The sequence below is a fragment of the Phoca vitulina genome, unplaced genomic scaffold, assembly GCF_004348235.1.
Source record: "Phoca vitulina isolate PV1807 unplaced genomic scaffold, GSC_HSeal_1.0 scaffold8, whole genome shotgun sequence".
Classification (NCBI taxonomy): Eukaryota; Metazoa; Chordata; class Mammalia; order Carnivora; family Phocidae; genus Phoca; species Phoca vitulina.
In genome coordinates this window covers 41,945,894-41,961,050 of record NW_022589711.1, presented here as the reverse complement: position 1 = coordinate 41,961,050, position 15,157 = coordinate 41,945,894, and the positions used below count along the sequence as shown (strand labels likewise).

The window sequence follows — 15,157 nt, the reverse complement described above, 5'->3', positions numbered from 1 at the left end:
AAAGTGAAGCAAAAGCCAGTGTCCAGGTTAGCCACCCTCAGCAGATGTCTGTCTATGCTAAGGGTGGGGGAGCATAATGGTGCCTGTGACCTCTTTTTTCCCTGGAGAAGCAATTCCACTTCTCCCAGATGCACTTCAAGAAGGGGGAACCATCTCTCCCAGTGCATCCCAGGGGATCCTCAGAGCATGCTGTCTGCTCCCAGGCTCTCTGCCCTACTTCTCCACAGGAGCACTGCAGCACCTACCGGGCTCCACACTGGCCACAGCACAGGACTCTAAAACTCCAGTCTTTGAGTTCTGTTGATTGTAAAAACTCACAATAATCAGCCCCTCTCATTTTCCCAGTCAATGGCTTTGGGGAAATGTTTTCCTTGTGTGATCCCCTGTGCAACGCCCCCATCTTGCCTCTCTCCATGATCAGGGCTCCCTCTCCTCTGCAGCACCCACCATCCTTTTCTCCCCATCACATCTCCACACCTCCAACTTTCCATGATGTGGCCTTCTCTCTCCCTCTGGTTGTGCAGTTTGTTCTGTCAGTACTCAGATTCCTTGGGTGTTCAGAACATTTAATATTTATCTAGCTGTGTTCAAGGGATGAGGTAAGCCTAGGGTCCTCCTACTACTCTGCCATCTTTGCTTGAAAAACCAGTTTTTAATTTTAATAAAGTCCAGATTATCCATCATTTCTTTTTTTTTTTTTTTTAAGATTTTATTTATTTATTTGAGAGAGAGAATGAGATAGAGAGAGAGAGCATGAGAGGGGGGAGGGTCAGAGAGAAGCAGACTCCCTGCTGAGCAGGGAGCCCGATGTGGGACTCAATCCCGGGACTCCAGGATCATGACCTGAGCCGAAGGCAGTCGCTTAACCAACTGAGCCACCCAGGCGCCCTATCCATCATTTCTTTAAAGGATTGTACCTTTGGTGTTTCAGCTAAAAAGTCATTGCCATACCCAAGGTCATCTAGATTTTTTTCTTGTTATCTTCTAAAAGTTTTACAGTTTTACATTCTACACTGAGATCTGTGATCCATTTTGAATTAATTTTTGTGAAGGGTGTAAGGTCTGTGTCTGGATTCTTTTTATTTTTTATTTTTTGCATGTAAATGTCCAGTTGTCCTAGCACCATTTGTTGAAAAGACTATCTTTGCTCCATTGTATTGCCTTTATTCTTCCTGTCAAAGATTAGTTGATTATATTTATGTGGGCCTACTTCTGGGCTCCCTATTCTGTTTCACTGATCTGTCTATTCTTTCCCCAATACCACTCTGTCTTGATTACTACAGCTTAATAGTAGGTCTAGAAGTCAGATAGTGTCAGTCCTCCAACTTTGTTCTTCTCCTTCAATATTGTGTTGGCTATTGTCAACACATATTGACTATTCATATAAGCTCTAGAATCAGTTTGTTGATATCCATAAAATAACTTGCAGGGATTTTGATTGAGATTACATTAAATCGATAGATCAAGTTGTGAAGACTTGACATCTTGACAATATTGAGTCTTCTCATCCAGGAACATGGAATATCTCCCCATTTATTTAGTTCTTCTTCGATTTCTTTCATCAAAGTTTTATAGTTTTCCTCCTATAGATCTTGTATATATATACCTTATTGGATTTCTACCTAAATATTTCATTTTTTATGGTAATGTAAATGGTACTGTATTTTTTATTTTAAATCCCACTTGTTCATTGCTGGTATATAGGAAAGCAATGGACTTTTGTATATTAACCTTGTATCCTACAGCCTTACTACAATCACTTATTGGTTCTAGTTTTTTTAGTCCTTTTTTGTCCCTGATTATCTACATAGATAAACATAGCATCTGCTAACAAAGACAGATTTCTTCCTCCCCAGTCCTTATAACTTTTATTTCCTTTTCTTGTCTTCTTGCATTAGCTAGGACTTCTATGATGTTGAAAAGGAGGGGTGAGAGGGGACATCTTTGCCTTTTTCCTGATCTTAGTGGAAAAGCTTTGAGTTTCTCATTATTAAGTATGCTGCAGGTTTTATGTACATGTTCTTTATCAAGTTGGGGAAGTTTCCTTCTATTCCTAGTTTACTCAGAGTTTTTATCATGAATAAAACATGGATGTTGTAAAATAGTTTTTCTGCCTTTATTAACATGATCATGTGATTATTCTTGTTTAGCCTGTGATATGATGGATTACACTAATTGATTTCCAAATGCTGAACCAGCTTTGCACCAGCCTGGTCATGGTGTATAACTTTTTATACACTATTGAATTTGATTTGCTAATATTCTGTTGAGGATTTTTGTGCCTATGTTCATTGGTCTGCCATTTTCTTTTAATGATTTGTCTGATTTTGGTTTTAGAATAATGCTGGCCTTATGAAGTTAGAAAGTATTCCCTCTTCTTCTATTATCTAAAAGAGATTGTAGAGAATGGTATCATTTCTTCCTTAAAAGTTTGGTAGAATTCACCAGTAGACCCATCTGAGTCTGGTGCTTTATGTTTTGGAAGGTTATTAATTATTAATTTAATTTCTTTAATAGATATGGGTCTATTCACATTGTCTCTTTCTTCTTGTGTGAGTTATGACAAATTGTATCTTTCAAGCATTTCCTTTTTAAAAGAAAGAGATTTTATCAGAGAGAGAGAGCAGAGTGAGAAAGAGAGCATGAGTGGGGTGGGGTAGGGGCAGAGGGAGAGGGAGAAGCAGGCTCCCCGATGAGGAGGGAGCCTGGGCTCGATCCTGGGATCACGAATCAAACCGAAGGCAGACACTTAACTGACTGAGCCACCCAGGTGCCCCTCAAGTAATTAGTCTTTTCATCTAGGTTATCAAATTTGCAGGCATTGTTATTCATAGTATTCCTTTATGTTTTTAACGTCAATAGAATCTGTAGTGATATCCTTTCTTTCATTTCTGATATTAGAAAGTAGTGTCCTCTCTCTTTTTTTTTTTTTTTTCCAGTTATCCTGGCTAGAGGTATCAATTTTAGTGATCCTGTTGAAGAACCAGCTCTGGGTTTCATTGATTTTTTTCTATTGATTTTCTAGATCAATTCCATTGATTTATGCTCTGATTTTTATTATTTCCTTTCTTTTGCTTGCTTTGGATTTAATTTACTCTTCTTTTTCTAGTTTCCTAAGGTGAAAACCTAGATGATTGGTTTTAGTTCTTCTTTTCTAATACATGAATTCAATGCTATAAATTTCCCTCTAAGCACTGCTTTCAATGTACCCCACAAATTCTGAAAAACTCTACTGTCACTTTCATGAAGTTCAAAATATTTTTTCATTTCTGTGGAGATTTCTTCTTTCTCCCTCATGTCATTTAGAAATGTATCATTTAATCTCTACATATTCAGGAATTCTCTATTATCCTTCTGTTATTAATTTCTAGTTTAGTTCCATTGTGGTCTGAGAGCAGACACTGTATGATTTCTATTCTTTCACATTTGTTAAATTGTGTTTTATGGCCCAGAATGTACTCTATCATGGTGAATCTTCCATGTGAACTTGAGAAGAATATGTATTCTGCAGTTGTTGGATGAAGTAGTCTGTAGATATCAATTATATCCAGTTGATTGATGGTGTTCTTGAGTTCAACTAGAGCCTTACTGATTTGCTGCCTGCTAGATGTGTCCATCTCTATGGGAAGGGTATTAAAGTCTCCAACTATGATAATGGATTCATCCATTTCTCTTTGTAATTCTATTAGTTTTGGCCTTACGTAGTTTGATATTCTGTTGTTAGGTGCATACACATGAAATAATGTATGTCTTTTTGGAGAACTGAGCCTTTTATCATTGTGTAATGCCTCTCTTTGTCCCTGATAATCTTCCTTGCTTTGAAGTCTGCTCTGTTTGAAATTAGTATAACTCCTGCAGCTTTCTTTTAATTAGTGCTGGCATAATGTATTTTTCTCTACCCATTTACTTTTAATCTATAGGTGTCTCAGGGCACCTGACTGGCTCAGTCAATAGAGCAGGCAACTCTTAGATCTTGGGGTTGTGAGTTCAAGCCCCACACTGGGCATACAGTGTACATTAAAGAAAAAAAAAGGACACATTATGGGGTGCCTGGCTGCTCAGTTGGTGGGGCTTGTGACTCTTGATCTCAGGGTTTTGAGTTCAAGCCCCACATTGGGTGTAGACATTACTTAAAAATAAAATCTTAAAAGAAAATCTATATGTGTCTTTATAATTAAAGTGGGTTTCTTTAAAAAGAGAGAGAACAAAAAATAGACTCTTAACTATAGAGAGCAAACTGATAGTTATTAGAGGGGAGGTAGCTGGGGGGGATGGGTGAAATAGATCATGGGGATTAAACAGTACATTTATCATGCTGAACACTGAGTAATGTATAGAACTGGTTGAATCACTATATTGTACACCTGAAACTAATATAACATTGTATGTTAACTATACTGGAATTAAAATTTAAAAACTTAATAAAAAAATAAAGTGGATTTCTTGTTGACAACATATAGTTGACAACATACACACCTCATATAATTAACAAAACAATCCTAATTCTTCCCTTCCATCTCTTTATCATTGCTGTCATTCATTTTACTTAAATATAAGCATACATAAGCATACACACACACATATACACACACACACAGTTGACCTTTGAACAACACAGGTTTTAACTGCATAGATCCACCTACACATGGATTTTTTTTTCATAAATATAGTACAGTACTATAAATGTATTTTCTCTTGTGATTTTAACATTTTTTCTCTATCTTACTTTACTGTAAAAAATATAGTACATAATAAATATACAAAATATGTATGTGTTAATCAACTGTTTATATAATTGGTAAGGCTTCCAGTCAACAGTAGGCTATGAGTAGATAAGTTTTGGGGGAGTCAAAGTTATGCATGGATTTTCTAATATGCGAGGGTCAGTGCCCCTAACCCCCATATTTTTTAGTCAACTGTGTATCAACTGCATATATGTTTCCAAATACATTGTTGCTATTATTTTGAACAAACTGTCAACTGTCAGATGAAAAAACACAACTTTTCATTTTATCTTCATTTATTCCATCTTTTCTTTATGCAGATCCAAGTTTCTGACTTTTATTTTCCTTCCCTCTAAAGAACTTCTTTTAACATTTCTTGTAAGGCAGGTCTAATAGCAACAGATTTCCTCAATTTTTGTTTGAGGAAGTTTTTATTTCTCCTTCACTTTTGAAGGTAATTTCATAGGATACAGAATTCTAGGTTGATTTCTTTTTCTCTCAACACTTCAAATTTTCACTTCTCTCTCTTCTTGCTGACATGATTTCTGCGAAGTCAGAAGTAATTCTCATCTTTGTTCCTCTATAAGTAAGGCATTTTTGTCCTCTAGATTCTGTCAAAATTTCTTCTCTATCTGGATTTTCTTTAGTTTGAATATGATATGTCTCAGTGTACTTCTTTTGGCATTTATCCTGCTTGGTGTTCTCTGAGCTTCCTAACTCTGTAGTTTGGTGTCTGACATTAATTTGGGGAAATCCTCAGTCATTATTGTTTCAAATATGTCTTCTGTTCCTTTCTCTCTTTCTTCTTCTGGTATTTCCATTACACATTTATTATATCTTTGTAGTTGCCCACAGTTCTTGGATATTCTGTTCCTTTTTTTCAGTCTTTGTGTCTTTATTCTCTTTGCTTTCCAGTTTTATAGCTTTCTATGGTTATATCTTCTAGCTCCAAAATTCTTTCCTAAGCTATGTCCAGCCTACTAATGAGCCCATCAAGGGTATTCTTCATTTCTGTTACAGCATTTTTTATTTCTAGCATTTTTTTTTTTAGTTCTTTAAGATTCCTTTTCTCTGCATACATTGTCTATCTGATCTTGCATGCTATCCACTTTATCCATTAGAGCCCCTTAGCATGTTAATCATAGTTGTTTTAAATTCCTGATCTGATAATTCCAACATAACTGCCATGTCTGGTTCTAATGCTTATGCTGTCTCTTCAAATTGTGTTTTTTGCCTTTCAGTATGCCTTTTGTTTCTTGACTGCTACACATAATGTACTGGGCAAGAAAAACTACTGTAAACAGGCCTTTAGTAATGTGGTGGTGAGGTGAGGAGGAGGGGGGGAAGATAAGTGTTCTATTATCCTATGATTATGTCTCAGTCTTTTGGTGAGCCTATGCATATGGACTGTGAATTTCTTAAGTGTTTCTCAGTTTTTTCTCCCCACCCCCCTCCTAGGTGGGGCAAGATGGCTAGAGGAGGCTAGAGTTGCATATTTTCCTACCCCCAGGTCAGTTAGGCTCTAATAATACCCAGCAGGTTAGTCTCTGGTTAACTAGTTTCTCCAACAGTTGACCTTGTTAAGAAGAACAGAGTGCTCTGGCATATTTCAAAATGGTTTCCTTTCCACTCCCCCTACCAAGAGCATGAGGGGATTTTTCCCCAAATGCCCTGTGAGAACCTAGTTGAGGTCCTGGAGGTAAATCTCACAAAATTGTGGGAGCCCCAATGACTAGGTCCCCCTAGAATTTAATTCTCAGAGCCTCCAGCAATTCATCAATTATTGTTCAGGTTTTCCTACCTGGACTTAGTTTCTGGAGTGGTTTCCACTCATGAATCTCTAGGATTCTGGGAAGCCATGCCTCCTTGTAACCATGCCTCTCTAATCTTAGGGGAGCAGTTTGTCCTGAATTCTCCCCCTTTCTTACAGATCCAAGAAAAGTTGTTGCTTTTTCAGTTTGTTCAGCTTCTTACTTGTTGTTAGGACAGATGGCAACTGCCAAGCTCCTTACATGTGGAACTAAAATCCACCATTGAACTTTTTAAAAATGTTAACTTTTTATCCTTTTCCCCAAGATGCTTACATGAGTCCAAAGTAAAGACTCCAACAGCTAACCATGTAAAGGGTATGGCTGGAGAAGGCCAGCTGGTCCCCCAGACAATTCTATCCCTGCTAACATCAGGTGGATTATCCTCATTGCTCAGAAATTGAACCCTGCCAGAATCCCAGAGTTGACTTCATTCGGGGATACTGATTAATTCTTTAAAAACTTCTAAGAAAGACAAAGAGTATCTTAAGATGTCAACCGTTACGGTTTAATTCTTATAGGGAATCTCCCACGTCACAGTTATTTAGAAAAGAAGAGGCTCAGTGTTCATCGCTGTAGACCTCAGAACTCCCCACAATTAATTAAACAACTTTTAGACCTGATGTAATTATTACCTCCATAGTCGGTGATCCACTAAGCCTGCTTTTAAAGAATTATCAAAGGTATCTATAGGGATCTACCAATCTCATATGTTCTCCTTTTCTCATACAGAGCATTTCACTGAAAACAAGTCTGTAGCTGTCCCCAAGTAAACTGACACCACACAAAGTTGATCTCTCTAGGGGGAGGGCAAGAAATCTATTCTCCATCTATATGAGAGCCAATGGTATCCACGCATAGTCTTAAAAAATCAGAGGAGAGGGGTGCCTGGGTGGCTCAGTCAGGTAAGTGTCTGCCTTTGGCTCAGGTCATGATCTTGGGATCAAGCCCCGTGTCAGGCTCCCTGCTCAGTGGGGAGTCTGCATACGCGCCCCTCCCCCGCCATCCTGCTCATGCACTAATAAATAATCTTCAAAAAAGAATTAAAAAATCAGAGAATCAGGTTCACAACTGGCACTTATCTTGAGGATTACAGACATTTGATAACATATATTCTATTCATAAAATGCTGTATCGTTAGGGTATCCTTTAAAGGCTTATTTGAAAGCCAAGCCCTATCTAAATTTCTGTTCAGAAATCTGATACCTTAAAAAAGGTTTCTTTTCCTGATCATTTTATTTTTTTCTCTTATACACAAATTAAGTTATACTGACTCAGGAAACAGTATAGCCCTAAAACAAGACTGGAGAACTGCACATTCATCCCAGATTCGGCCCTTGTCCTTTACCTCTCTCTCACCTTGGTCCACCCCTCTGTGGGACAGAAACCATGTTTCATTGATCTTCGTATATTAAATTACCTTGTGTAGATTATGATTATTAAATTATGAACTTCCAGTACTCAAAAACTATTTTATAACTGATTAGTTTTCTTGATAAAATGTTGAAGAGCTGTTCCCAAATAAATGTGTGTTTCAGGGAAGCAAAAGATGATATTTAAAGTATTTTTTAACTTTTATTTTTACCATAACACGTAATAAGAAATACATTTTACATCATAATCATTACATATGAAAAAATGTATATATCTATCCAAAACAGAAGTTATTAGCAAAAAGGCAATTTACCCTCAATGTATCTGATGCTTCTGGTTATTTTCTATTTCATTTTCTAAAATACTGTTCATCACCCACTAAAATATGTCATGACTTTCTAATGATTTGTGATCTGGAATTTGAAAAATGTTGATTTACAGAACTTCTGGAAACAAATATGGGAACAAACAATAAATAAAAAACTAGGAAAAAAAGTTGTAAAATAATGGTTACTTACTTGGTTGCTGCAAAAACAACATTAAATGGCATCTGTTGATGAAATGGAAGGAAAGGCCTGGTGGAGAAAGAAAAACACAAACGTGTGGGACTTTTACACTGTGTGCTCTCTGGGCTTTATTCCAACTCTCATATTAGTCCCTTAAAATCAGTGAGCTTGAATAACCCGTATTGCTAATCCTCAAACCTGGACAAACACAAAATCACTGGAGAGTGGGGAGATTCTTGTTTAAAATGCAAATTACCAAGTCCAGCCCAGGAGATCCAGTAGATTTAAGACAGAGCTAATGAATCTGCATTTGTAATAAACATTCCAATATTTTCCCTGCAGATGGTAAACAAATCATACTTTCAGAAGTAATGCCTTATACCTGGGCTTCAGCTGGTCATGAGCTCCCAGCAACTTCTCTAGTTCCCTGAGACATTCTGAAATTCTCAGTGATTTAGTTTTAAAAACTACCCCCAGAAAGTCTAGGAATTGAGTATACTGTGTTGAAAATTTAACATTTCTCTAAAAAGTCAGCATTATAAAACTTCTCTAAAGAGGTTGCTCACAAATAACAACGTGGGTTACAAATTTACTTTCTCAAGGAAGCTTATGTACATATGGCATCAAGACTATTTCTCTAACCACAGAAGACCTATAGGGAGACCCTTATTTTATTTTAATCTGACTACATGATTATCACATGAGTATTGATCACAAATGAAACAAAGTGAAACTTTCGACCATATTGGTTTTGGCAACATTCACAAAAAGCCAGTGAATGTCACCTATTGGCCACTTATAACAATTTCCCATGTGCTATACTGTCATGATGTCCCTGCTGTATCTCACTTGATTTGATGACTTCATTTTGTTCTCAAATATACATTCTTATTTACAGCTAGTACCTCTGAAGTTAGGCAGATTTAGCTGGAATCCCAGATCTGCCCCTTGCTTACTTAAGAGACTTCAAGCAATTTATTTTTCCTCTCTTCGTCTCAGCTTCCTTACTGATAAATAGGGATAATATATCTTATCCTACATTTCTGTTGTAAAAATTGATTATATAGGGGCGCCTCGCTGGCTCACTTGGTAGAGCATGCAACTCTTGATCTCAGGGTTGTGAGCTGGAGCCCCACGTTGGGTGTAGAGATTACTTAAAAATACAATCTAAAAAGAGAATTGATTATATATATAAAGCACTTAAACTGGTACCTGACACATTGCATGCACTCAAAACTGATAGCTGCTATCATTATCATAAAGACATTTTCTAATAATATCAGGGCTCATTTTCATTAGTAATTACTTCTTACCTTTCAAAATATTTATAGCGATTCCTTCCAGTAATTTCAGGATCTTCATAAGCCTCTTTAGCCATCTGAAAAGACTTATCAGTTCTAAAATGAAGCAGGAAAACATTATTAAACTCTAACATATTAGTTCCAAATATAATTTCTATTTCATATTTTTATGTCTGTAAAGTGGGAGATACACAGGGTATCTGAGACTGAGAGCAAAGTCTTCTATAACATGCATCTGACTGACCTATCTCAGACTACATAATAATTACTTTCCCTGAGCAGGAAACCGGGAGCTAACAAGGGGAAGTAAGAGTAAGAAAAGAGTAGATTTATGAAATCTCACATACAAAAATGCACTTTTAATTAATAGTACATAGGAATAATAGAGTTTTAAGAGACAACTTTTTATGTCCAGGCTGAAAGGTAGCTTTTTTCTTTTAATTCACTAGGCATGACTTATAAATAATTAAAAGAATAAAGAATTCAAGAGACTTGTCTCTGAAGGTGCTTTGGCTGCAAATCTCCAAATATATATATATATATATCTATTTAGATACTAGCAGAAGTGTATAGTTGCAATTTCTAAGATGGATCAAAGAAACAAATTCAGTCACCTCTACCTCTACCTTTGGTGGCAAATTGTCATTTTATATATATATATATATATTGTATATATATATTCACTCCAAGCTTCTGAGAATATCTACTAACCCATAAACCCATAACCACTGCCCCTGAATCAGGCTTGTTTTGGCTAGGGGGTTTAAGAGAGAGAATTTGGGGTCAATTGACCTAGGTGTAACATCCCAATTATACTTTTAAAAAATACAGAATAAAAAATCTTAAGAAGAAAAATGCATTCATTAAAAACATGAGTAGCCCCCGAAGCTACCTGACACTTACATGGCAAGCGGCCCAAGGGCTTCTCTGTGTTTCTCCTCCTGTCCTTTCCATTCCCGGCGGATGAATGGTGGGACAGGGTCTGCCTTGCTCCAATACAGAGAATATCTTGGATAATGGACCAGGTTACTGAACATGCTTCTAAACCTGGGAACTTTTCTCTAAAATTAGGACAGGGAGATAGGGAGGAAAAGGACAAAATTTTACCATCAGATTTTCTAAAGCATTTTGTTATTGTAAATTTTAAATGGTACACAATAGTGTATGTAGCATAGAAAGAAGGGTAATTGTATATGCATAGAATATCTCCAGAAAGATACCCAAGAAACTGATAACAGTGGATGATTATGAGAAGGGGGATGAGGGTTAGAATTTATTTCATACTGTATATGTTTTTGTACTACTTGAATTCTTTTAACTTAACACAGGCATATATAACTTTTCCCACTGAAATAAATTAGGTTATAATGGGTCCTTTATTCACTATTAGTTAATTAATCTTCACATTGGGCCACAAGTATCAAGATGTCTTATCCCCTAGTAATCATGGCAGAGTAATTTCTGCAGAATATAAAATCCACTGGAGATCTCATGATTAGTCAATCTGATTAGTGTGGTTAGCAAAACTGGATGGTTCACGTTCATTAGGCTGCCTTAGTGATTGAATTAGACCTACCAGTCTGTTTCGAATCAGGTTAGCTTGGATATTTGCCTGCGTGTGGTCTTTCTCACTTGACACAATAAACAATGGATCTGCAAAATAAACAATAAGGTGGTATAAGGAATGGAATATATCTTGACTGAGAATAATGGCAAAATAATGTAATTTCTTATTTGGAAAACAAATTACAAGATTTAGATATTGCCTAACTCTACAGTAGCTCATTGCCCTGTTACTCTATCACAAGTGAGAGTCTGTTAGATGCATTTCTCCTCTGTATATTCCAAAGTCAGGTTATATAGAATTGCAAGGCAAAAAGTAGGCCTGAGATGTCCTCAAGCACCAGAGCCTAAACACACCGTCTTTTCTCTCCTATGAACAAACCACTTTCTGGGTCTGGGTAGCCCAGGAAATACTCTAAGATGAGAGACCCTGTATATGCTAACTACACCCATTTACAAGTAAAAGAAATAACACATTGGGGGCACTACCTCCCATATTCAGTACAAGGGAAAGATACAAACTCTTAACAACATGTCACCTCAGAATTGATAAACATAGTAGGAAAATGTCATTCTCTAATAATAAATAAATAAAACCAGCTATAATTCACTCCTTAAATTTAGAAGGATGTTGATGATGGGACTAAGTTTTTTCTCCAAAGTTCCACAAAAGATTGCCCTGTTATTGTAAGTATGGACTTGTTAGGTATATCTTTAAAGCAATGAAGAATATTTATGATCGATTATACCATCCCTTAAAATTAAACAATATGATATTAACTTCATAAGCAACCTTCAGATAGAGACTTGATGTCCCTAGTAGATATCTCTTGAGAAACAAATACCCTGACCAACTAGTCTAGATGACTTGGCAACATATTTATTCACAGAAATTAATAATTGATATTGTGATTTATAAGTAATTTAAATTTAATTTAATTTAGATAATGTGAGTCAATTCCTAGAGTCTAAAAACTCCTCAGTTACCCAACAAAAATGATATATTGAATGCAGACATTTAATATTCTCCCAAGGTTGAAAAACTACAAGAGGCTCAGCTCTCTTTCATTCAAGAAAGATTTATTGACAGGTTACTATGTTCAAGGTGCCTGGAACATATCAAGAAAAAGATAAAGATTCCTGACTTCATGAGAGAGAGACAATAAACAACACAACAAATTAGCATATTATATAATATGTTAGAGGATAGTGTTATTTTAAAAAGTGGGGAAAGAGCAGGTAATGGAGATTGGATTGCAATTTTACACAGGGGAGTCAGGGCAGGCCAGGCCTCATTGAGGGGTGACTTTTTTTTTTTTAAGATTTTATTTATTTATTTATTTGACAGAGAGAGAGAGGAGAGAGAAAGAGAGAGAACAAGCAGGGGGAGCAGCAGAGGGAGAGGGAGAAGCAGGCTACCTACTGAGTAGGGAGCCCGACATGGGGCTTGATCCCAGGACCCTGGGATCATGACCTGAGCCAAAGGCAGATGCTTAACCTGACTGAGCCACACAGGTGCCCCAAGGGGTGACATTTAAGGAGACTTGCAAGTGGGGAGTTAACTATACTGTTATCTGAAAGAAAAGCATTTGAAGCAGAGGAAACAGCTAGAGCAAAGGCCCTAGGATGGCAGCATGCCTGACATGTTTGAAGAACAGCAGAGACCAACAGGATTGAAACCAAGTGAGAGAGGCAAAATATGGTAGATAAAAGGTCAGGCAAGTTACCAGGGGCCTAGATCACATGGGGCTTTGTGGACCACTGAAAAGACTTTGGCTTTTAATCTGAGTGAGGAGGGAAACCATTTCAAGATTTTGAGACAAGATGTGACAAAATCTGACTTACATTTTAAAATGTTCATTGTAGGGGCTCCTGGGTGGCTCAGGCGGTTAAGCATCCGACTCTTGGTTTCAGATCAGGTCATGATCTCAGGGTTGTGGGATTGAGCCCCGAATAGGGCTCTGCACTCAGTGTGGAGTTTGCTTGGGATTCTCTCTCTTTCCTTCTCCCCTCCCTCTCTACCCCTTTACCCCTCTGCCCACTCACTCATGTGCTCTCTCTCGAAAATAAATAAATAAAATCTTTAAAAAAAATAAAAAAATGTTCATTGTGGCTGCCCAGTGAAGGACAGACTGCATGGAAACAATGGAAAAGACAGGGAGACCTATTAGGAGGCTCATGCAGTGAGCTTAGAGAAGAAATGATGGTGGTGGCAAGAGAAGTGATGAAATGGGGCAGGATTCTAGATATATTTTTAAGGTGGGACAGAGAGGACTTAATGGATTGGAATGGTGTGTGTCAGAGAGAGAGAGAGATGAGACAATGATGGCTCCAAGATTTTTAGACTTAGCAACTAAAGTATGGGATTGGTATCAACTGACACAGGAAAGCCTGTGGTGGAGCAGGTTTGTAGGGAGAACATGAAAAGCATGCCTTAGGTGTCTATTATATGTCCAAGTGGAGAAATGAAGTAGGCAATTTGATATAAGAATCTAGAGTTTGGGAGAGAAGTCTGGACCAGTGATATGAATTTGGGAATCATCACCTTTAGATATACTCTTCTTTAGCTGCAGCACCCAAATGCACACCTATGATTCAAGTTGAGAAGTGATGGAAACTGGGCTGATTAGGAATGATGAGGCCAGATTTTATGGCCTCAAATTACAGGCTCATGAATTTGAAGGCTGAATGAATGCACCTGTTTAAAGGGACAAAGGCTATAGCTTCAACATGTCTGATATATTGGGGACAAAGGGAAATTTTTTTAAGATTTTTATTTATCTATTTGACAGAGAGAGAGAGAGAGAGAGCATAAGCAGGGAGCGGCAGGCAGAGGGAGAGGGAGAAGCAGAGCCGAAGGCAGATGCCTAACTGACGGAGCCACCCAGGCGTCCCCAACGGGAAATTTCTATTCATACTCTTATTTTAAGTGATTTAAAAGATGTCATTGGGTCTATGGTTCCAACTGTGCTGTTCATCTTAAATGAGTTTAGCCTGCATTTCCCCTAAATCTAAATAATAAATTATAAACTATTCTCCTCTTCTTCCCATAAGGAGTACAAAGACGTGCTATCCATAGAAACATTCCTGCCATCTAGAGAAGATAATGGCACAATACTGTATGATTTATGACTACACATTCTGCAACATATCTGTTGACAGATAGAATACAGGATGCCCAGTTAAATTTAAATTTCATATAGGCAATGAATAACTTTTTATATAAATAGATCACAAATATTGCATGGGGCCAAAAATTTATACTAAATATATAAATAAATATACTAAAATATTATTCGTTATTTATTTCAAATTCAAATTTAACTGTGCATCCTGTATTTTTACTTGCTAAATCTGACAACCTAAACAAGATAAAAAACCATAAGGTCCAAGAAATCACGCAGAAGGGCACCATACCTTAGTTCTGACCTTCCCTGTCTTGGTTCTACTTTGTCCTGGCTATACTATGCTTCCTGTCCATTAATAGCTGTGAGACTGCCTGTTTTATTGGAACAATCCAAACTTTATTTGGCCTATTTTGAGTGGGTTTCTGTTCCTTGCAAGGGACATGGAAACATTTAGCATCTCCCTGCAAAAAAGAGAGAGAGAGAGAGAGAGAGAAAGGAATACTTTTAAGAATAAAAGAGACAAGAAGCTTGGTAAATTGTTTGCCTGTCTTTACTGAAGAGGTCTATCCAATTTCCAAATTACCTTTGAAATCAACACGGTGATGTGTTTACAGTTTACTAGACTTATTTTACAGGATAAAACCAAGAATGGATAAAGAAAACCACTGGCCATAAAATGTAAGCAACCATTACATAGCCCCTATACCAAGAAATGAGTAACCTGTGGATTCCCATCCAAAGATGATCCTGGGA

The 15,157-nt window shown here is 37.1% G+C and overlaps 1 protein-coding gene across 1 annotated transcript in view; it reads right to left on the bottom strand.

Annotated features, from left to right (window-relative positions):
- Nucleotides 1–15,157, bottom strand: part of CFAP91 (cilia and flagella associated protein 91) — a 95,352-nt gene that overhangs the window by 79,113 nt on the left and 1,082 nt on the right. The window contains exons 2-5 of the mRNA XM_032406629.1: nucleotides 11,290–11,366; nucleotides 10,617–10,774; nucleotides 9,726–9,809; nucleotides 8,425–8,481 (exon numbers count right to left, since the gene is read on the bottom strand). Coding sequence (XP_032262520.1) covers nucleotides 8,425–8,481; nucleotides 9,726–9,809; nucleotides 10,617–10,774; nucleotides 11,290–11,366 — 376 coding nt within the window. The remainder of the gene's footprint in view (nucleotides 1–8,424; nucleotides 8,482–9,725; nucleotides 9,810–10,616; nucleotides 10,775–11,289; nucleotides 11,367–15,157) is intronic.